This window comes from Rhipicephalus sanguineus, chromosome 3 (assembly GCF_013339695.2).
Source record: "Rhipicephalus sanguineus isolate Rsan-2018 chromosome 3, BIME_Rsan_1.4, whole genome shotgun sequence".
In the NCBI taxonomy this organism is placed as follows: domain Eukaryota; kingdom Metazoa; phylum Arthropoda; class Arachnida; order Ixodida; family Ixodidae; genus Rhipicephalus; species Rhipicephalus sanguineus.
The window spans coordinates 196,435,515-196,460,336 of NC_051178.1; the positions used below are offsets into that span (position 1 = coordinate 196,435,515).

Genomic DNA, 24,822 nt, shown 5'->3' on the forward strand with positions numbered 1-24,822 from the left:
GGCAAGTGTAGAAAACGCGGTTACAGAATTGCTTGCGCGTCTTCGGCCACGTGACCGCCGTGGCGCTGTGCTCGAGGGTGCGACGTCGAGCGCTTCGCAGTTATGGGTGTCCGTGGGCGCTGTGTGTGTCCGCCTGCACGGCGACGGCCAGCGTCGTGGGATCTGCCCTGGCAGCCGTTGTGAAACATCAGCGAGGCCATACGCGGCCCGGGGACCAGGTCTGACCGCTCGTGTGTATCCATGCCTTCCGCCATACCCCTGCTTTCAGGGGCTGTCTACCTCGGTACTGGGTAAGCCTAACTCCTCAGCTGACGCTATTTTCCGTTTTTAATTGATATTTGACCCTACAAGGCTCGCACACGTAATGTTCAAGCTGTAAAATTACATCGCTGATCCGTACGAATATAAAATTCGGTTTGCAACCTTTCAAATACGACTCGACGAGTGTGCACGAAACTTGACCGTAACCACCGGCTCCGCAGCTCACTGATCTCGCGAATGTATCGTTTTGCACGATTAATGCATGACCTGGTACTTAAAAAGCTCGACTTTGTCACGCGTTCACGGGTTATAAGAAGTACGCGTCGTCGGTAGCATGCACGAAGGTGTGGTATCTCCTCAAGCATGAATCATCTGCTTACGCCGATCGATCCTGAACTGATCTAGCCAGGGTTCAACGCTACCAGCGTGGGGTTGGGTCATCGCGACCACCGCCTGTCTCGTCCGCAGCCTTTTCCACCTGTCTCTCGCAACGCGATGGGTAAAAATATGTGGAGCGTTGAGTCTTCCAATCGTTTCGACTTTATGCGAGGCGTAGGCGTGCATGGTTCCGAGTAGTTCGATCTACCGTTATTCCTCGAGTGTTCATGGCAGGCGTTGTGTGTTGCCGGCACCCTCGTATTGGTTATGTAACCTGCGTGTTCGGGCATCTCTGTCGGGGTCCAGGAGGCTGAGGGGCCATCGGCAGCATGCACCCGTCGAGCGAGGCGAGCAGCGACACGGACGAAGTGGCGCGGCTCTTCCCAAAGTGCCGAGGTCGTCACGACGGCCACTCCCAAGACGACGACGATGAGGCGGACAGCCTGAACAACAACCACCACCCGATGGAGGACGGTTCCGTGGTGAGCGCCTACGACACGCCGTCGCGAATCGAGATCGCCGGCGGACGGGAGATTTTCTGTAAGAGTCGAAGTCGACCCAAGCGGCGCCAGCGCGATGCCGCCGAGGCATGGGAGGACGAACCGCTCGTGTACGAGGCGCCGGTCTGCGGTGCAGAAGTGTACGACGATATCGACGAGCGTACTACCAACGCACCGGCACGTCTCATCGGTAACGTGCCCATCGCTCAGTACGAGGGTTCACCGCGCCGCTACGGACCGCGGCCCGGTTACCCACAACGCGTGGCCGCCGATGCTCAGCCAGAAGCGGACGAAAATACGGTGTGCGGAAGCTCGTACGTCGGGCAGCGACTGGCGGGAGCCACGCCGAGCCCCCGCACCCCTCCGAGTCCGCGGCCTCCTAGCCCGCGCCTCGGTGGCACGCCGGTGGCAGCGAGTCCCGACCCAGGGAGTACGGGTGGTGGCAGCCCCCGCAGGCTGAGCCCGCGGCCGCGAAGTAACAGCAGTACCGAGACCGGCGAACAGATGGACGAACAGACGAGGAATCTGACGCTTTCGCCCGACGGCACAGATTGCGAGTCGGCCAGCGAGGCCATGTCACTAGCGGGCTCTGCCGATGCACCGCTGGCCATGCCTGTGCTCGAGGACGGCCTCTCGAGTGGCCACCTGTCGGACACGGAGGGCTCCGTTGGGGGAGGCACAGCAGCCACCTTCCGACGATGTGGTGTCCGATGCGATCCGCGAGATCCAACAGGCCATCCAACACAGCAAGCGCCTGGCACTCAAGAGCTGTGGCCCTGCCGAAAGAGGGGATGCCCCACCTGTCTGGGTGCCCAGGTAAAGGTCACGGTTTGCTGGTATTTAGAGAGTATGCGAGTAATTTAAGAGCATACTGCGAAAGGGGTATGCCTCGGGAAATGGTAAATCTCTGGTGCAAGTTGCTTACTTGTACCGTCGGCTGTGACAAGGTGAGGGGCGGCGCCAGCGGGGGGTACGGGGAAGGGGCACTTGACCCCTCCAGGATTCTCGCCTGCCCTTGCCCCCCCCCCCCCAAAAAAATCAAACATAATCATAATGCGATGCATAAGTTTCCTGCCTCCCTCGAATGGACTCACTTGTTGTGGCTGCCTGCCCAGCCAAAAAATCCTGCCGCCGTCCCTGGACAAGGGCATGTGCAGTGATGCTACGTGCATACTAGCTGTGTAGCGTATGATGGCCGCATTCTCAATTTGCTGTAACTCTTGGGTAATGCACGTGCAACTCTGCTCTTGTTGCTCCTATACAATCAACATGCTTCTTGTATTTTGCCGTGTCTGTACTTACCTTATTCAGTAGTTCAACACCACTGGACCGGGAATGCATTGCCTCACTTCATGATAGTAATAAAGAAAGCCACATTGTTAACCCTTTGCAGTTCGAAACATTTTCGCACCTTCCATTCATTCTGGTCTGTAACTAAAAGACACAAGCTCAAGTAAGAGAAGTTTACTTACTCTTTTACAGATGGCACAAAATGTAGTGAGAAAACACATGTCAGTCAACCGTGAAATAACTTGTCCAGCAGTGCCAGACGACGGCCCGCTGCGGCCATGTTGCGTTGTTGGGCAGGGGCCATCAATGGACTGTGAAGGGTTAATACCACCTTGGCGCCTTCATTGAACAGTGTAATGCTGTGATACCTATTAGTTCGGAAAAATTACAGTGCAAACAGATGGGATGGAAAAGAAGAAACAGCACAAACGCTGCTCCATCCCATCCATTTGCACGCTGTAATTTTTCCTAAAACGTTTTACCAACTCGCACAACTTTCACTGTTGTTTACTTACTTCTTGTTCATTTTAAATGTTTTGTAAGCTAGTCTTCATAATTCATTTATAATCATTTTTAAAGCCCTGACGCAAGTGACATGTAAATATTTTATGTAATATATCTGGTTTTGGTTAGCTTCTAGTGATGCAGAACTATTGATGGTACTGTCAATACTATCAACAGTTCAATCACTGTCGAACTATTGATGGTAAAGTAGCATTATCGTAGCATTATCAGTAGCATTATCAGTAGCATTATCGATAATAACTTTGATAGTAGTACCGATAGTATAAAATCAACCGTGCGGACTCATTGCAGCATAAACATGGTTCTTCAAGTGTGTAGAGCAGGCTGAAGGGCAAGAAAGTTGACATGCGCTCCTTCACCAGAATTCTTAGCTGACACATGAATTATCCAGGTGTACAGGAAACGAGATTGTTACATTTGATGGCAGTGTGTGGCTTCACATTTATATTCCATTTTGTGATTTCAAAATAAAAATATCAACGTTAATTGTGATTTGCATTTTGTGATTTCAAAATAAAAATATCAATGTTAATTGTAAGGTGTAAGTGGTTGCTTTCAAATATGAATTTATTGATGGACATATTGCTGCAATATCACTGCTGAAGTAATTTTTATTTTGCCAGAAAATTGCTCATAAATTGAGTAAACGGAATATTGCTGATATTAGGCTATTGCAAATGTTTATTGGCAATAGCGCTGGCCAGTAACAGCATAATTATTCACAGCACAATTTATAGTAATGTCAGTAGTAGTACTACCGGTGGTACTATTGATTGCACTATTGACAATACTATCAATAGTTTATTGATAGTAGTACTATCGATGCTATCGATAGTCGGTTTGCCAATAGTCCTGCATCACTATTGGCTTGACAAGGAAGTATGAGCATACCACCCTAATTGTGGAATAGTTTCCCACATCTCCTACTAACCCCTGCCTGTATAAGTTTTGAACACAGATCGACGCTAGAACATTAAAAATTTTTAATTAGCATCATAACTGCATCTAAACGGCATAGGTTTGTACGAACTCGGGTTATTGTTCGTAACTATAACTATGCAAAAGTCATTGTGCAGTGCAGCCAGGCATTTTTATTCTTATGCAGTTCTGGTTTCGCGTTGCCCTTGCAAGCAAAAATTCATGCGTTTGGGCTGTCGCAATTATTCTTAATTTTTAGAGCAATATTGGAACTGTTAAGTGCAAGCACACGGTCGTTTCAATCGAGACACTGGTCAATCACTGCTGTAGCAATAGCAGTATGAATGGAAAATGAATTGCCTGTAAAGCCTGCTTTAAAGTACTATATACTTTTCAGACTGTCTCAGTCTACCCGAGAAGACCAGGCCCCTGATGATGGTGAGCGAGTTGTCTGATTTCTTGCATTTGCATGATGTGCATGCAGATTACCTCAAGAGTGGATCCTAGACTAATGACCATTTTGGGCTGTGTGAATACTCGTATTTTTGAATGCTGACGACATTTGAGAGCCACAGACTTCCCTTTGTTTGTTGGGCTGTGCTTCAGAGATAGTGTAAGCATTAGGTGAAATTAGTGCACCACACCACTGTGGCGGCCTAACATCTTAAGCCCTCGACGCAGTTGCAAGTATAATTGAAGTGCTTTCCGGCCATCTACTGTTACACTCTTTCAAGAGATCGCCAAACGCTGAGCTGGGATCTTACAACTGAAGCAATTTACAATATTTCCCTCTGTCAAGATCATTTCTTGGTGGTATTGTGCAGACATGGAGAAGGCTATGTTGCATGCTGAAAATCAGTAGTGCTTTTTTTTGAAAACATAGGCAGTTCTGTTCTGTGGGCTTCTGCAGAACTGGTTTGCCACTTGTGCTGCAGTATGCTAGCCTCCTGGTCAAATCAGACGGTGAAGTGATTGCCCCGGAAAGGAGAAACCAGAACAAATCTTTATTTAACAATGAAGCTTCGTGTCTGAGAAACCTGTGTGTGGGAGTTTATTTTGTAACTTCGTGCAACTAACATGACAATTTTCATAAGAGTGGTGGATAATTTCTTCTTTTTTTCTTTTTTATGTGCTGCAATGAGACGTGTAAGGCTGTGTATTTGGCTTGGTGTTTTTGGTTTTAGCCTCAATCGACATAGAGAATGAAGCTCTGTATAGATAAAGCTACTGCAGATGCTTTGGCATGTTGATCACTCACTTTTGCAAAAGACATCAGTGGCATGCCTGCCTATGTGGTCCTTGTGAGGTTCTTGTGGCTTGTCTTGAGGAACCTTGGACATTGACATAGCACTGTTAGACTAACCTAACTGTGTTTGAAGTGGCAGGAGAACGCCTGAGGGGTCCATGTGAATAAAATTAGATGGTTGGCATGCAGTACTGGGCATTGGTAACACTGTTCCATAGCCTTGCGTCATTTTTCATGGTACAAGTTAAGCCTTAATTGGTGAATGCGGGGGGTCTCTTGTTTGATAAATTACAGAGAGAGCTAACAAAAACAATCAGAAGTAGGAAATAGCAATCTTCTTTATGCTTGTGATTCAGTGCACTTGAGGAACCATCTTTTGCAGTGTCCGAATAATGTTTTGTAATGCATTTATTATCCAATGTATTGTTATATTTTGTAGATTTAGACTGATGCTATGTAACCATCAACTCATAAAAAAGAAGGTTTAACTGTGATTGCATTGAAGCGTATACGTAAAAGTGTGGTATTGTCATTGTCGAAATTCTTTGGTGTTCATGCAGCCCAAAGACTCAGTTTGTATACCCTAATGTATTCCTGACATGTGTGGTTTGCTGTGAACTAACACCACATGCATATGTGCATGTCTGTACCCCAGATTGTGACACAGATCAGGAAACCGACCGACTTCTAGGGGCGCAGAGGTCGGATGACCGGGGCTTCTTTGACGACAAGGTAATCTGACTACTTGGAAACACCTCTATTTCTCTTCTTTCCTACTGCTTGCTCTTGAGCATTGCTTTGTGTCCATTGTGGTTCACACAGGCCCAGAATTCTGTGGGAAAAAAGAAAAACACTTCGAAGGAAGGTAAGTGATGCAGTTCAATTCTCAGTCGTTCAATGGAGTCGAAAAGGTGCAGCAAGGTTACCAATAAAGGGATCTCTGAACAAAGCACGATTCCTCCACTGTGCAATCTATTAAAATGAAAAAGGCAGAACAATAGTGAAGGCACACGTGGCTACCTAACAACTGAAATCTTTATTCGGTGCTTCTAACTACCCATGTGCGAAGCTTTTTAAATATATTATTATGCTATTGCTTCTAAAACATGCCAACAGGTCGTCGTTTTTGTTCATAGACACATATTATTTGGCTAATTGGTTCATTGATTTGGAACATATTTTGGGACCACTGCAAAGGAACACATTTCTCATTGTGCCTTTCCTTTTTCCTTGACCTAGGTTTTCTTAATGTGGCTCATAAGGTGCATTCCAAGGTTTTCTGTATTTTCCTCTACCTTTGCTGCATGTGTTTTTGTTTTCAACTAATGAACGTTTCACTTGCTAGTTAGCCATGCAGCATGTTGCTTTTCTCTCCGCGTTTTTCAATAATTTAGACCGTGTGGTGCAGCTGTGATCGTGCACCAACTATCTCTGAAGAAACCCATTGTTGAGAACGAGCTTTTAGACCAGCATCGGAACTCGTTTAAATTGGTGGGGAAGGCACAACCTATGCTAAGACTTGTGTGATATAATGCTCTAGCGCTTTTGATGATTCCAATCTCCGTGAGTATGGTGCCGAGCCTTTTTTTTTTCTTTTTTCTTTGTGTGTGTGTGGGTGGGCTTACATTGTGCAACATTAGGCACTTTCTTGGCTGGACATATGTTGCTTTCTTTTTTCTTTTCCTTTTCCCCCAAGCCGCTATTTCGCGAGCTATGTGCAACTAGTGCCAGTGCAAGCAGAGGTGGATGTTTCTTGCAGAATAGCAGTGCTGGCAGCTCGTTGGTGTCTCATGTGGCCTCGGGCGCATTTCTTTCATTCCATTTCCTCTGCACTGTCTTCATCTGCTTTTCTTGCCTTCACTTGCTCACTGCTCTCTCTGTGTGCCTGGATCACCAACACTGTCACCCATTTTGGTGAGTTCTACGAGTGCACTTGCCACTTTTCTTTTTGCATTTTGACAACACAAGCTTAACTCGCACGGCGGCTTTGAATGTTTTAGTGCATGAGGTTTTGAATAGAAGCCCTTGAATTGCCAAGTTCATTCTCTCGCTGTACAGGGGTGAGCTGCACAGATGGACTTTGCTTGCATTTCAAATGTTTGTTCATTTTGCTGAACCTGGAACTATTGCAGTGTTATTGTGTTTGACAACGAGTGACATAGTGATAACAAATAGAATTTCCGCAGTGAAAAGTGAGCATCGTTATCTGTGTTTGTGGCCTTAGGTGCATATCGCTTGTGATATCCATCTACTCTGGGAGTATTCTCAGGAAATTGCACATGGCATAGTGCCCCTACTTCCACTGTGCTGTCTGTACAAAGCCTCAGTGATATCGGTGGACATACCCACAACACTGATTATGCACTTTAGTTGCAATAAACATCAGTAACGGAGCTACTTAAATAGTGTGGTCATGTGAGAAAGGCCTGGGAGTTTTATTAATTAAGGTTTTTAGCTTGATTTGTTATTTTGTTTTGATTTCTTTGTTGAAATAAAGCTAAACTCTAAAAGGCATGTGTACTTATCTGTAGTGTGCTGTTTCCGGTTTGGATGTCTTCAAAGTCTTTAGTACATATAAGACACATGCAATAAGTGAAGACACATGTAATATCCTTGACGTAGCATTTGCTCAATACATATTCTTTAAAGCTAGCAAACTGCTTTTTTTATAATATTCACTTGCATGGCATTGGCAGCTAGCATGCTGCACTTTTGCACTTTTGTGGGAAGGGTTAATAAGTCAGTAGCATTTATTACAGCTGTAGGCTCAGTCCTCTTAGACATGACTGATTTGTGTTGTTATGAGCTATTTCCTTTTCTAGAGTAAAATACAGAGTTTATATGAAGCTGTAAGCTGGGTTTGTTTTTGTTCATTTTGTGATGTATTGAGTGAAACTGAATACGAATGTTTACAAATACAAATGACGAGTACGAAGGGTGCTACCATCCTAGACCTTTGTATTTCCTTGCGTCGTGGTAACTTCGTGTCTAGATTCACCGTGTGCAGTGCACAATAAATTAAGGTTTTAGTGCTTACATCTATGCGTCACTGCGCAAGATTTAATTTGTTGTGATGGTGTGTGCACCTAACCCTCGTATTCACGAACAGTCCTCAACTTGTAGCTATTTCTTGACTACACAGTGACTCCTCAACCCAAGGAGGCACTGCTAATGCTTCTTCCCCTTTTCTGTGGGAAAGGGTTGAGAAATGCAGCTTACACCAGTGCATTTGACCAGATGTTGGTGTTGCCTGGTCGCAAACATTTTGCTAAGGTTGATGAGTGTTATTAAAGTATGATCACCACTTCAGTCAAAGGGGGCACTGTTTTCACTTCGTGGAGCTTATGTGGAGTGACGAGTGGAGGGACATTACTGGGATTCACTCTCTTCTAGGTTGTCAGCACTGATTAAGAAAGTTCACAACTCTGAATTGTAATAAAATTACGTAGAAGGCTTCATTTATGCACTTGAACTAATTGAGCAGAAATTAATTTTGTTACTGCTCGGTGTGCAGAATAAGAATAATTTTGAAAGGATGTGGCTGCCAACTTTAATTAGTAATGCCTCATACAACTACATACTAGGGTGATTTCTTTGTGTTAGATTGGGTTTTAAAAGAGCATTGGCATTTACTTAAGGAGGTTTAAAAACTGCACCAACACTTTATGAAAGAATAATACTGGACAAACATGAAGGTTGGAAACGCAAATATTTAAAGTTGATACAAAAGTGTCTGAAGATGAAAGACTTGTCGATATTATCATGACATTATTTGATAAAATGGAGTAAAAAATTTCGTGACATCTTGTGGCTGGATGACTTGTCATGACGACATTCATAAGAAGTGATGAAGAGTGCTTTACCTATTTTCTCTGCTGAGATGCAGCCACTGTGCAGATAGCGGGTAATCAGGAAGCCCAAGATATTATGGCATCATTGTGTGCCCACCCATTTGATAGTGAAACCAGAACTGGTTTGTAATTTCAGTAAATTTCTTATTGTTCTCAGGCGAGTTTTTTTTCTCCCCAGAGATTCTAGAGAGTTTATATCTTCATTTAACACACGAAAGAAAAGAGAAGTTAAATATATCTCAATACTCCTTCTAAGGCTTGGCCGGTGCAGCACTCGCAGACATGCTTGCAATCATCTTTAGCTGTTTATTGTGTATTATTGTACCAGCCTTCTGCTTGACGTAAGTGTTTTGTTTTGCTTCTCTGCAGTCCTGGTACATGAACCTGCAGTGCTGATTGAAGGGGTGCTCTTCCGAGCCCGCTACTTGGGGTCGACGCAGCTTGTGTGTGAGGGGCAGCCCACCAAAGCCACCCGTATGATCCAGGCAGAGGAGGCCGTGTCGCGCATCAAGGTCTGTTGAAACACTTTTCCCCTGCTTGTTTCTACAGATAATTGATTGCTCACATGGAGCTTTCTCAGCTTCTTACAGTGGCAACCGACAAACCACAGCAGCTTGTAATCTTGACCTGAAGAACTTTGTTGTGAGGTACATGGTTAAACTGCATTTTGTGGTTTAAAGCTTCGTTTTGAATCTTTAAATGATCTTAAAAGCTTTTGCAGTCATTAGTAAGAGTTCTGCATATGTAATGCACATTAGTCAGCAAATATTCTCAATAGAGGATTTCACATGTTTAACTGTCATTTATGCAATATATTCATGTATGTATATGGGTCAGTCACAGATCCTGAAGAACCCCCAAGATCACCTTGGTAATATGAGACTGCTGGCCTTCTATAATTACTTGTCATCTCTCATGCAGCCATATTTTAATATATTTCATCATCTGCGGCCAGCGGTGGCCTGCCATTCGTTGTTCTGTGTTTTTTCTTCGATTTTGTTCATTGAGTCCAACACTGATGACATCGTAAGCGGTTTGTGGCCATTCATGCTCATGTGGAATTATATATTACTCTATATTGTGGTTCACTAGTTAACACTGCATCTGTTTGTGTAGTCTTACTATGGCGAGCAAGCCATAAAACCTGAAATTTTGTTGGCCTTATTCAAGCACTATAAATTTAGCTTGCTTTGTTTTTTTCTTCTACCACTGCTTCGTGGAATAAGTCCCTGGTGAGTACCTCTGTTAAAGAAATTACGGTCATAAGCTGTGCATCATTCATTATGGCATGTCTAGTGGCTTTATGCATTTAGCTTTTACTTTGGTTATCATTCTTTCTTTCTTTTTTTTATGCCTGCTGCTCACCTTTCTTGAAAGTGGAATTTAATATTCCACTTTCAAGATGCCCAGCCAAGGAGAAGTTAATGGAGGTTGACGGTGTGTCATTCAAAGAAACTTACTCTGTACCTGCACTACATAAATATAATCGACTGTATAAGTAAAGAAAAATATTTGGAAATTTTGCACTGTTAGCTTGAGAAGACTATACTATACGCAAGTGTGGCATGTTGTTCAGTCATTGAAGTCATGCATGCAGTCTGTTCATGTACTGGGATAGGTATAAAGTGAGTGTCATGTATAAATATCTTGATGCTTTGCACAGGCACCCGAAGGAGAAGCGCAACCTAGTACAGAAGTGGACCTGTTCATCTCCACTGAGAAAATCATGGTGCTGAATACGGACCTCAAGGTGACAGCTCCAGTTGCGTTTCTGTTGTTCTGTTGTTAATTATTCCGTGTAGGTACCCACCATGGTGGCTTTGTGGCTGTTGTGTTGCATTGACGAGCTTCAGGTTGTGCGTTAAATCGTGGCCTCGACAGCTGCATTTCGATGTGGATGAAATGTAAAAATAGTCATTTGTTTCAGTTTAAGTGCACGCTAAACAACAACGTGTCGCCGAAATCAATCTGGAGTCCCTCACTTTAGCACGCCTCATAATCAGGTTGTTGTTTTGACATTTAAAACACCAGAATTATTTTTTTATTTGTCAAAGCAGCTTTGTCAATGCATATGCACTTTCTTTCTGACACAGAAAATCACTGCAATTGTTTTAGATTGTAAATGTGCTTGCATCATTTAGGTATGGGGAGATGTGTACTGTTAGACGTGGTGGTATCTTGGAAGCATTTTGGCATCGCCTGTGTGTTCTTATTTGCAGGAGATCATGATGGACCATGCACTACGAAGCATCTCCTACATAGCGGACATTGGGGACCTGGTGGTGCTGATGGCACGGAGGCGAACTCTGGAGGATGATGCGGGAGGCGGGAGTAAGCTGCGACGCACTCCGAAGATGGTCTGCCACGTGTTTGAGTCGGAAGAGGCCCAGTTCATTGCACAGTCTATTGGTCAGGCCTTCCAGGTAAGGCTCGGTTCTGACAAATGCTTTCTAACACTGCTGTTCAGTGAACGATGAGATTATGGTAAAGCTTGTTCTTACATGCTTCTGGTTTTACTCTCTATCATGCATTATTTACTATTCATACAAGTCTGTTCACTGTTGCAGTTACAGTTGAACCCCTTTATAAGAAAGAGGTACTGGGGAGCAGTTTTCGTCCTTGATATGAGGGGACTCCTCTCAACAGGGTACCATGCTTTTGTTATTTGATCAACCCTTATTTCAAAGTAGGCACACTAAAACAAAAATACCGGATTTACTCGCGTAATGAACGCACTCGCATAACCCTTTAATGCCTGAATTATGAAAGCGCCGAAGAAAAAATTTTGTTTTTCATTTTTCTGCTTTAAATAGCAACCTTAACTTAAGGGGGGACGCGGCTTTCGTATCGCGAAAAATGGCAAAAAAATCGATTTTTTGAAAATCACATTTTCAGTTTCTGTAGCCCTTTTTATATCCGATTCCAAAATATCTTCACCGAAAACCGCGTAGAAGTGCTATAAAAAAATTGTTGCGCCTGCCGATGTGGCGAAAATTATTGGGGAAATCGCAAAAAAAACCTGATTTTCAAAAATCTAAGCCTCCGCAACGACGCCACCGGGCCGCCGATATCTTTGGGCTCATCGGAAAGCGCATTTCTCCGTCTTCAAATTCCCCGCCGCAGCTGGCTCCTCCCTTTGAAAACAAGCGCACAAAAAGCAATGTTCGAAGGTCGTTTCGAGCCCTCCGATTGGCCGCGTCCGCCATGTTGCCCCAGCGCGCCTCGCCATTGGTCCGATGCTCGCTTCGGGAGATCGTCGTCTGCAGTTCGTGCGTCTCGAGCTCACGGCTGTCGAAAGAAGTCGCGCTACTTCGTTGCGTGTTTCGCAATCGCTCTGTGTTCACGGCTCGACGATAACTTTGAACAAGAACTACGTTTTAGTTTGGAGCTACTAGCGGAAGCTCGGTGGGGATTACGATGGCGCGCCGCACTCGTAGCGAACATCGCAAACGCGCGTCTCGGACCGACTTTCTAGCGTTGACTCGTCGGATCCGTGGTTGGAGGTTCTGCTTATGCGCACTTCGGACGTCGTGACGAAGATGATCGCAGGACGACTAGTTGTACTCGCGACCACGCATACGTACTTTGAAACATCGGGCACCGCGGCCGGCGCGTCTACTGCTCGGAGTCGTCACTAGGCCTAACTCCGCTCACGGCGTCGGCACGCGAGACGAACCTCGAACTTTGCGGGCAAGAGCAACGCGTTAGCGGATTCGCGGCAGTGTGCTTCTTCGCAAGGAACGAAGCGCTTCCCCCGCCGGCTTCTCGGTACAGCGGATGGTCATTTTACGCATCGGCAGCGGACCCCACGGCCAAGCTCGTCGCGCAGCGGGCACGCGTCGGCGTCCCGAAATGCGAGGCCAAACACGTTGCGCGCCTATTTTTCGTCGCCGCACCTAGGCATATTGCGCATCGTCACCGAATGCCGCCACCCAGCACATCGCGTGCCGACTTCCCGGACTATGCGGCCGAGCACTTAGAGGTGAAATAAAGCACTGTTGATGCAATTTAGGCGCGCTTGGAGCCGTGCGTGGTATCGCCGTAAGCGCTCATGAATCATCTGAAAAAATAAAAGCCTCGCAGAAAACCGTGTCCGCGACCGGGTGAATGATGAAGCGCATCGCAGGCGAGGTTTACAAATTAGCTTGACGAGTGAAACAGGGAGATGAATTCATATCTGCCCAGTTCGCGTCTTGAATAAACTGCTAAGGAATTCCTATTCCACCAATGTCTTGGCATAACTGCGTGTTATTTAGGAGGAAGTGATAGGTTGCCATGATGAGAGCCGCTTTTACTATCCTATAAAAATATTCAATGATCAATTGCAATCAAGACTGTTAATTATGTTAATGAGAGCATGAATACAAGAAAGCTGGCAAATCATCATAGTACATGACCTACTTGAATTACAATATCTTGTTTTTGTCATGTCTATTACACCACTTCATAACTTCATTTAAAATTCATGCTACATGTTCTTTGTATATCAGAAAAGGATTTTACGAAAAAAGCAAGAAAACAAAGGCACAACCGATGAAAGGCCACATGTGCAGGAGGTCCAACCTTATAAAACACCTTAAAGATCACAATCTTCTTGTGTTTTAGAGAAGCAAGGCACCTCAAACTAAAGACAGGGCACTCAAGAAAGTGCACATTACGAAGGACTCAAAAGATTACGACCCCAGTGCTTTTGATGAAGTAATATCGTTGGTACAACTTTAAAAGCCGTTTTCTCAAAACGACTTTTCTTGCTTCCTGCTTCGCTTGTTCCGCTGATTTCTCACTGACCGCTGGGTCTATTTCAGTTCCGTTTTTTGTTCTATATTCCTTGAAGCACAGTTCAGGGCGTGACATTCTTGCTTTTTCAGTATGGCATTTTGATAATTAGCTATTTGACGAGTTGCACAAAGCCTCGATGCCTGTTGCGCAGTCACCTCATGAAAAATGAAAACTAAAAAAAATTTTGTTGCAAATAAAAAAATCTAAGAATGTCACGCCCGCAATCAGACATCTTGGAATGCATAGCACTTTGAACGAGTTTCCTATCGCATTTTTTAAGCGAGTCAGACTCGGAACAAGAGCAGAAGGTGAAATATATTGTAAATCAAAAAGCTGTAAAGATATATTTATGAAATTTCTACAGTAGCATTAAAACAACATTTCAAATAAGTGTGCCAATTTTCATCAAAATCCATGAAGAAATAAGAAAGTTGGTACCGAAAGCCACGTCCCCCCTTAAATCAGCAGTTGTATTATTCAAAATACAACTTTAATGCATACTTCGCGGTATGTCGCGAATTCGCGACAACCGGCACTTAAGCCAATAGTAGTTCAATATAGGGATATGTTCAATGCAACGCAATTATGGCATCCCCGCATCAATGAAGCGGATCTTTCAGGCTCACGTAACTTGGCGTCGTCATTGTTGTTAAATGCAAGTCTGACTTTATTGCCTCCTACCAATCACGTGACATCGTGTCGGCCACTGTGTGGACCCTAAACTCCACCGCCCAGTATAGCCAACTTCTTGGGAGTCGACAGAATGACATGAAGGTGACGGCACCGAGAAATAGATCTAGCTCGCCACGAGACAATCCTTTGTTCGGATTTTTTTTTTTTCTTGCGTCGCAAGCAGATTGCTCTGCTGAACCATGTGATCCATGAAGGTGTCATAAAAAATTCCTTGAAATATTCAATAGGAGCTCGGACAGTGTCCCATTGAGGAAGAGCGGTTTTTCACTGTGGCAGTTTCCGCTGTTCTTGGCAGTATTTTATTTTCCACCACACTGCATGTTTTAGAGAGGCACAAGCTTGGTTGGTCTACCACATCTTCGTCTTCATCCTCACTGCTCGATGCAGACACTCGTGCTTGTGCACGAGGATCGGGATCGACGTCGTCGTCTTTGCTGTCACTGAGACAGCTCTCGTCACTTTTATCTTCAGGTGGCAAGCGCGTGCGAAGCCTTTTTTCCCATAAAATGAGCTGAAGTTCATCATGAACTTGTCATACCGGCTGTCCTCACTGACTGACTCAAATGCCGGATGTCACAAATTCGCAACATACCACAGAAGCGAGGATCGTGCAGGAAATAACGTACTTGAAAACAACGTGGCATGTCGTATGCAACCTCTTGTACGCGTGCACACCGAAAAATTTTTATAGGAGATGGAACTTACGTCCATCGGGTAGAAAACAACAAAGAAGTGAGAGCTGTTGCACGTGCTTCGCGCTCTCCGGCAACTGGTACACAACACTGGGTTCCAGCTTGCAATATCTTACATGCAATGGCACTGGATGTCTCGTGCTGAAAGCTACGTTCGCCGCAAATACGTGACAGCCGCCGTTGAAGGCAGCAATGCGTTTCGTGTGTTACTTGGTCGGCGTCTTTCGGTATGTCGCGAATTCGCGACAACCGGCAGTAAAGGGTTAAAAAACGCATCCCCAACGTTAGTTGCCGAAATTTGGATTTTCTTTTCTTCCGTGTAATAAACGCACCCCCTACTTTCATCCGCTGCAGTCCTGCAAACCGATGCATGGCACCTCCTCACCTGTAGATCTTTTCTTTCTTTTTTATTATTGATATCGTGGTTTTGGGACGTTAAACCCCAGATATTATTATATTTTTTATTTATTGCTGACCCCCCTTGGATCGCTCCCCCCACCCCATCCTCTCCGCCTGCTCCTGCGCACCGTTCTTTGTTTTTGTTTCTATCTGCGCGTGGCACGTCCCTCTCTTTTTGTACTTGTTTTTGAGGTATCCGTCCGCCACAGCAGGATTCACGAACGGTGCAAGTGTAGAGACATCGCCGCTCACAAGCACACAGTGAGCGAAGGTCACGAAACTGCCCACGCCAGCCAACGGTCACTTTCTGCAAATACGAAACTTTAAGGAGCCGGCGGCAACCGGTGGCGGGAGTGCGCAGAGAGCTTGCAGAAGTTGCCCCATCTACCACCAAAGCGGCGGAGTTTCAGAGGCCGGGTGGAACAGCCAATTAAAAAAAACGCTAGACAGTGATGCGTGTTCTAGCATTCTAGCCCTACTTTTTTTATCCCCGCCAGCCTTTCCCACTCCATTGTGAGTTAATTTAGTCTGTTTAGCGTTTTGCCGTGGACAGTGGGCCGAAATGTGAGCTACACGGCCGGTTTCAAGCTACAGGCTGTGGAGTACGCTCTTGAGCACGGGAATCGTGTTGCTGGTAGGCGTTTCAGAATTAACGAAGTTTGTGTACGTTACTGGTGGAAGCAGTGCGACAAGCTGTGCTCTACTAAAAGGGAGCGGCGTGCCTTTAGGGGACCGAAGACCGGAAAGTTTCCTGCCGTGGAAGAAGAGGTCTTAGAATATGTCCGGGACCTGTGAAAGGAACGCTGTGTCGTTTTGCACTAAACGATCAGGACGCACGTGCGAGCCACAGCCAGGAAGCATGGCCTCGCGACCACCCCTTGAGGAGGCGCACATCACTTTGTCAGCGACTGCCTTGTTGCTATGAAGAAAAGTTAGTGGACTTTCACAAGTTTGTGATACGCTTGCGGCGGGACCGAGAATTTCTTCTCTCGCAAATCGGGAACGCAGACCAGACGCCCATCAGTTTCGACATGCCGATGAGCAGGATGGTCAATGAGAAGAGCACGCAGCGTGCTCATTAAAACAACAGGCGCCGAGAAGCAGCGTTTCATGGTAATGCTGGCTGTCATGGCAGGCGGCAGGAAGTGGCCACCATACGTTATCTTCAAACGAAAAACCATGCCGAAGGCCAACTTCCCAGCCGGCATACAGTACGAGCCCGAGAGAAAGGACGGATGTCAGCCGATCTAATGGCTGATTGGGTCCGGACAGTCTGGGGACGGTGCCCTGGCGCCCTACTTCTCCCGTCTCTCCTGGTGCTCGACAGTTTCCGCGACCGCAAGAACGTACGCCGGGAGCTGAAAGGGCTGCGCACCGAGATCGCCTGTATTCCAGATGGACTCACTTCGGTGCTGCAGCTCCTTGATGTTTGTGTGAACAAGCCGTTCAAAGACGGTGTGCGTCACTTGTATACAGACTGAATGGCCCATGTAGGGGCAAGATTAAAAGGCCGTTCATCGAGCTGATGTGCTCCTGGATCTTGGACGCATGGCTCACACTGCCAGCTGATTTGATCGCAAGGACTTTTAAGAAGACTGGAATTGCAAATGCGCTGGACAGCAGCGAGGACAATCAGTTGTGGGAGCAAGATGACGAAGTGGCAAGTGACCTGGACGACGGGTCTAGCGATTCTGACGAAGAGTGAAGGGCAATAAAAAAGCTGTTTTCAAATAGTGTACGCATATGTTTACTGCGAAAGGTAACCTGCCTAACTTTTTTTACTGCATTTTTTGCTCCTCCTGAAAAAGTTTTCGTATAATTTACCCCGCATAATAAACACACCACCCAACTTTGCTTTGGTTTTTCGGAAAAAAAAAACTGTGTTCATTACGCGAGTATATACGGTAAGTGCAAAAGGAGGCTTCAGCCTGTTGCAAAAGTATTGTTGTATACCATTTGTTCTGATGATATGCAATTTCCTGGGTGGACTGCTACACAATGAACACAATCTGGGTTTTCTCCTGCACAATTTTCTTGCACTACTTTAATGGAAGATATAGAGCAGACTACCATGCAGGACAATGATGTCTATTACAGTAGTGCCTCTTATAACAGGATTCAACCGTGCGAGCAAGCAAAATGGCATTTTGAGGCTTGTGTTGGTTGGTGCTAGTATTGCAAGGTCTTATTTTCGGACACTAACTTATTCGTGTCAATCTTTGAGTCAATGTAGGACACTGTGTAACCATAGCATGGTGTACTGCAGGTGGCGTACATGGAGTTTCTAAAGGCAAATGGAATTGAGGACTCATCTTTTGTCAAAGAAATGGACTACCAGGAAGTGCTCAACTCTCAGGAGATCTTTGGAAATGAGCTGGAGATGTTTGCCAAAAAGGAACGTCAGAAGGAGGTGGTTGTGCCTAAGCACAAGGGCGAGATCCTGGGCATGGTCATCGTCGAGAGTGGCTGGGGCTCTATGCTGCCAACCGTGGTCGTGGCCAACATGGCGCACAACGGTCCAGCCGCCCGCTGCTCACAGCTGAACATAGGCGACCAGATCATTGCTATCAATGGAGTCAGCCTTGTGGGCCTGCCCCTTTCAACCTGTCAGGCATACGTCAAGAACACCAAACACCAGAGTGTGGTCAAGCTGACGGTAGTGCCTTGTGCACCTGTTGTTGAAGTCAAGATTAAGCGGCCTGACACCAAGTACCAGCTGGGCTTCAGTGTGCAAAATGGCGTCATCTGCAGCCTACTCCGCGGTGGCATTGCAGAACGTGGCGGTGTCCGGGTTGGTCATCGCATCATCGAGATTAACGGACAGAGTGTTGTGGCTGTGCCCCATGAGAAGATTGTGAACCTGTTGGCCACATCAGTTGGAGAGGTGAGCAGACAGATGCCTTTAAAGGCATGTTTCTTTGGCATCCTGCAGTGACAATCATTTTCATGTGCTGTCAGCAGCATGTAGATACCAAAATTTAGCAACCAGTTGGCATACGCTACTACGTGTACTCCTACCCTTCATCAACACCATGCAATTCATTGATTGATCGATTGAAGCAACTGTATTGAACACTGTGATGCTCATCACTTTTGATAGTGCTGCTGATTTTAAGAAAGATGCTTTGGGGCATTGCGACATTGCAGTCAGGCCACTGCATCATTGTTATTTAGTTATTAGCTCCTCATATTACAGAGAAAAACAGCTGCAGCAGTGAAGCTTTGAAGACTGTCAGTTGTATACATTTCATTGTATAGAAATGCAGGTGTTAAAAAATGCAGACAAAGGAGCAATAACGGCATTGCAAGCTATACTCAGGCAATCGAAATGTTAGAGTAAAGTTGCTTTTTCACTTCATCCTTTAATTATACTGTTTGTGTGTAATGTTCTGTTATACCCGTGCCATTCTTCTCCTAATGCCATCGCCAGAGCTCATTCGACTGAGAAATGCATACCTTGACAGCACAGCTGACGGAAGTGCAATATACCTAAATTATATGAAACGACATCCTATTCGGTTGAAAATAAGCTTTTGACGTCTTTTATTTACACTAATCACTTAAACAAGCGCTTCAAATGCTGTATTTTGGATACGACAGGCGCCATTTTCTTTTTACGCTGTGGATCTGACTAGCGTTAGCTTAGGTTGCCACGGTCGGCTGCAATCTCGTGAAACAAAGCAACGAACTAAAGCTTACGGCAGCATAATATGCTTATTTCTACATTTGATTATTCTCGGAGGTATATGAAGCTTGTAAACGCACGTTTATTTTTTTATTACTACTCTACAATTGCTCACTACAGAAGATGCTGCGAACGACATCATCAAGTCAAATGTCATTCAGTTTGGATGTGTAGCAGCTCTGCCGAAAATAATGTCATTCGGGAACTGAATGCCTTCACTACCGAATGCCATTTTCTGTGCCTGTATGGCACGGGTATTAAGAACAAGCTTTTTCCCAGCACTAAAATTTTGAAACCACTGTAGATGTGCTCCAATTGATGCTTTGGCAAATACTAATTACAACCGTGGCACCTTCTTAAAAGTAACCACTTCGACAAACACGCAACTATATAGGTCATAAAGTTTTCTTACTACAACAAGACTTAATGTCTGCTTTCTTTGTTTCCTTGCAGATTCACATGAAGACAATGCCAACATCCATGTTCAGGCTGTTGACTGGTCAGGAAACGCCCATGTACATCTGAGCAGTGTTGTGAGGATGCAGTGGCCACATGTCTGTTATAGTCCCTCATCTAGTCATGGTATTTTCTCTTGCTGCAAGAGGTTTGGTGCGCATGGACATGAAAGAGCACAAATTCGACGTTTGGATAGTGAACACCAGGCTGCCAAGTGTGCGCCGCTTCATATTGCTGTGGATCTACTCTACTTTTGTCTGCGAAGAGTCGTTACGAACTTTGCGGGTAGTTCAGCACAAAATTGCATGGGCTTCTCTGCACCTTAGCTTTTGCGACAGCACTGTACAAGGTGTGGTCAAGATGCTGCCATTACTTCACTCAGGCACAACTGTATCTTCTCCCACTCCCCCAATTTCGGGTACTGCGTGGACAGTGGTAAGCCATCAAGACGTCTCGTGATGACATGAAGGAGGAAGTGCAAGCCGTCTTATCACGGGCAGGTGGAAGTGATGCTTTATGGTCTCAGTATGGTACCACTTGCCTGTTGGGACCACACAAGAAGTGCCAAGGGTACCTCATAGGATTGCACTGAACGAAGTCTCCTTCATGAGAAAGTATCAGATGGAGTGATAACCGTACTTAATGCATGGAATGGTTTTAGCTGTGGCAAGTCTCCGAGCTTGCGGAAAAGGACTCCCTTTGAGAAGGAACTGCTCCAGCACTGCTGTGCTCATTAGTGGTGGTCTGGTATTGCACACGCAGCACAGCTAGATGTGCTGATTTGCTGCCATGACTGGCCTTTGAACTGATAAAGGATGCTGTTTTGATCAGGGCAGCTCTGTAAGAGCTCACACCTTTCCAACTGACATTTCTTTTTTTTCTACCAAGCAAGTCACATTGTGCCATGGCATCATCGTGTTGTTTAGCAACCAACTCATCTGCTAAGCCTGAGATGCGTCGAGAGAGTGGTTTATGCAACTTCTGCATGATTCTTCCAGGGCATGTGTCTGCTAGAATAAATGCTCTCTTATATGTGATGCATGCCAATTTGAAAGTCTAGTACGGCATGCGTCCAATGTGTGAACAGATGTTTCGGTGTTTGTTGAGACAAAAAATGAAGAGTACTATACTGGAATGTGTGTGCTTTTGTGAAGAAATTATGGAAATTGATCTTATTTATAGGTGGAGACAAAGTCGGCAGCCCTATACATTTTTGTCAAGTCAGTCATAGTTCCTAAGAGCTTGGCATGGGCTGCGAATATAAAACAAAATAACAGAGTTTTTTTGTCTGTTCACAGTCTGTAAAGACTTACGAAGCGTTTCTGCTCGTAAAATGGAATCTCTCGTCAACAATAAAGAAATGCTCGTGCTGTCTACTTATGTTTGTTGTTATATTTAGCTCCACTATCTAAAATAGTGGGGGTTGACAGCTTCTGCTGCCTAGGTCCTTTGACCAAGCTGAACTTCTGCCTAGCCTGTAAACACCTAGAAATTGAGTTGCTCTCGGCTGTAGCACATGATATAGTATGACAAAGATGTAAATGTACACTGTTGTCCTTTATGAAAGGGAACACGCGAGCACGTGGCCTGCATTCCGCGGTGGCTGCCTACAGCACCATCAACTGACAGCTAAAGAAAGCATGTCCGCTTTTGGCATCGTCTATTGGCAAACAAAATAACGAGTCATGGCCAGTGGACAAGCGCTGCTAGATTACGTTCCCGCTTCGGTCTCGCAACGGGCGATGCTGCCAAAAGCGGATGTGATTTCTTTAGCTGTCGGTAGAGCTGTGCGAATAGCAAAATTTTGGGTGCGAAGCGAATTCGAATATCAGTGTGAGTGCGAATCGAATATTTCTAGAATATTTTTCAAATACTTTGAAGCGAAATTGCAGAGAAAAAAGTTTGAGGATTCCTAAGCATATTCTTATCAGATAGCAACATCAAAGCGTGTCTTTTCACTAGGTTGATGAAGCACTGGCGGGGTGGTATTTCATAGTTGTCGTATCAAGAATGAGGCAATGTAGAGGCCGAATTCTTTTGATGTACATGATTTGGTGCAACCAAGGTGTTGCCGACAACACTTTACACGTGATAGGCAAAGTTGCCGTTTCCTGAGCCTCCTCTCCTCTCTCAACTTCTGTGAAAGCCCAACTGATGTGGCGGACAAGGGCACGCTCCCTTAGAGTCCGGAGTTCCAAATCTGCCTCGTAGACGTCGATGTACAAGAACATCTGAAATTTTGGACGCTAAAAAGCTTCGGCTTCCGATTTTTCGGACTTCCTGCCCAAATTTCAGCTCCAAAACAGCATAACTGAGCCCCCACCTCTGCCACATCTTTCATTTCCATGTTGGAATCAGTGTTTTCTCGAGTTAGTACATTTGCGACCGTAGCAGAACTTGAAAGGCAGCTTTGCCGCAATACCAGGGTGTGATGAGGTGAAGCATATCGAAAATCTAGGGACCACTTCCAATCGGACGTTGACTGTCTCTTGGCAAAGTTCGACCGTAACGGAGCTTGAAAGGCAGCTTTGCCGCAATACCAGGGTGTGATGAGGTGAAGCATATCGAAAATCTAGGGACCATTTCCAATCGGACGTTGACTGTCTCTTGGCAAAGTTCAAACGTAACGGAGCTTGAAAGACAGCTTTGCCGCAATACGAGAGTGTAATCAGGTGAAGCATATTAAAAATCTGAAGGGGTCGCTTTCAATCGGACGTTGACTGTATTTGTTTTTGGAAAGTTCGAATAGTAAAATTCCAGTGCGAATCGAATCGAATAGCAAACACTATTCGAAAAATATTCGAAATTTCGAATATTCGCCCCTAGCTGTTGGTTGATGGCGCTGTATGCAGCCGCCGCAGAACGCAGGTCACGCACTTGCGTGTTCCCTTTTATAGAGGATGACAGTGTACGTAACAATATTACTAAGTTATACATTGAATGGTCCTTCATTATTTGGATGGTAGGGGCTTTCATATATTTAAACTGTTTTAAAAATGAATATACTGTGCTATTCGATTCGGTTCTCATTCAAATAGTCGATAGTCCCCACCTTCTTGACATTTCTCCACTGACTAGAAAGCAAGAGCAGCACTAGTCAGCTGGAGCGGTAGCACTTCATTAATTCACCACTGCTATTAAAACAGTTTGATAAAGCACACACTGCATCTATGGAGCTTTGTTGCTTTTGGGTAGAGTGGCAGCACTGTGCTACACTTTAGATTCACAGAAAGTCCGCCGAAGTGGTAAGGCTGGTTCACACCGGCGACTAGCACCGGTCGCGCGACCGTTTGTGACTGGCGGTCAAAAAGCGACCTGCGTGCAACCTATATGCGTCGCCACATAGAATTCATGCCTGCTCGTATACAGCTCGCATTGCCGTTGCCCCGTAAAATAGGCTGACGTCCTGTTCCTGCGCATCTGATTGGTTCAGAGGTTTGCGACTGCAGCCGCGCGACTGAAAAATCGAGCAGCGAGCGACTGAGCCAAAGCAGTCGCTCTGCGACCAAAACGGCCATTTGCGACCGTTTGCAACCAACTTAGTCGCGCGACCGTTGCTAGTCGCCGGTGTGAAAGAGTCTGTACAGTTGTTACGGTGCTTGGCTGCTTAACCAAAAGTTGCAGGCTCGATCCCGGTCGCAGGAGTCACATTACAGTGGAGGCGAAAAGCCAGAGGATTGTGTACTGTGCGATGTTAGAGCATGTTAAAAAACACCAGGCAATCGGGATTTCCAGAGCCCTTCACTGCACCGTGCCCCATAATCGTATCGTGGTTTTGGCACATAAAACCCCACATATTACTATTATTGGAATCGCAGAAAGGATTCCAGTTCAGGTAAGTGTGCACAAATCGAGTAAATTGTAATTGAGCTGCGGTTCCAGGTTACTCCCAAAAAATGCTACATAGGTTGAATAGGCCGAAGTTCCTTAAAATAATGTGCCAAGGCCACAATGCTAGCGAGCACCTTGATTTTGAAGTATTCAGGAATTTGGCGGGATGTTTCATTTAGTTGTAAGTGCAGTGTTGCCTTTCAGTGCAAGAACATTACCTTGGAGAGACACCCTGGAAAGCTGGTGTACAAAATTAGCAGTGCAAATGTCACAATCTTGTGCCATAACAAAACCTGCGGGAGAGGCCTGCTCGCTGTTCTTGCTATCTTTGATTTCCCTGCACCACTGTGACCCTGCGAATTGTGGAGGTACACAAGAAGTTCAGAAATTGTGCAGCTGAAGTTCTGTTGTGTGGGCACTGCGCGAAATTAAAAATGAATGATGAGGTGCAGGCCATGTGTGTTGTCCGCTTAATGTACTCCATCCACATATGTTTCAGATGTTGCGAGCTGTACATATAAGTTGGTTTCCGAGGAGTAAACACTTCAGTGAACTGTAATTCACATAATCGACATAACTGGGCTATCAAGGAATATTCACGAGTGAATCGGCCATCTCGTTTACAAATATACCGCGATGCTCTGGCACCCGTAGCAAGTGCACTAGACATATGCTTACATGAATTAATAATTGGAATGTATTACTACAGCTCTCTCTGAAGATGAAGCTTAGATGTTTGGTGTATGGAACAGCACCACGTAAGGCCCATCCCTCAATCTTGGAATGCTGTGTTTTGTATTAGGTTTTCGCATGCTTGAATTTTCCTGATATGTCCAAAGCTCCATGTCAGCTTTACATGTCGTTCAATATGGCTTTTCATCCATCTGGGGAGTGGCTTAACCAGGGGGTGGTTTGAGGGGTCCCCCCCTCTCCCCATCCAAAAAAATGTGATCACATTTTGTATGTGTATCGAAAATAAAAAAATAGATGATTTTCATAGCCGATAGGCTCACGTTTGCGATCAAAAATGCACTAACAATCGATTTTCCTAAAGTTAGACGAAACTTTCCAAAATCAAATATAAAAACTCACCAGCAATCGATTTTACTAACGTTGGACAGAACTTTAAAAAATCGATAAATATAAAATTTATTTACCTTGTCGATCAAAAACACACCAAAATAGATTTTATATAAGTTGGACAAAACTTTCAAAAATGGAAAAACGATTTCAAAGGCTCGCCTAGTCAATCGAAAACTCGCCAAAGTTGGATGAAGCTTTCGAAAATCTAAAAATTAGGGGTGTGCGAATATTCGAA

The 24,822-nt window shown here is 45.2% G+C and overlaps 1 protein-coding gene across 1 annotated transcript; it reads left to right on the top strand.

Moving 5' to 3' along the window:
* Positions 1-45: 45 nt before the first annotated feature.
* Positions 46-21,049, top strand: LOC119388004 (protein lin-10-like). The gene is given in 11 exon segments (XM_037655607.2): positions 46-290; positions 946-1,820; positions 1,822-1,955; positions 4,270-4,310; positions 5,774-5,850; positions 5,941-5,983; positions 9,339-9,481; positions 10,633-10,719; positions 11,189-11,392; positions 17,799-18,416; positions 19,671-21,049. Coding segments are annotated over 10 exon segments (2,271 nt in total). The 5' UTR covers positions 46-290; positions 946-968; the 3' UTR covers positions 19,743-21,049.
* The last annotated feature ends 3,773 nt before the right edge of the window (positions 21,050-24,822 follow it).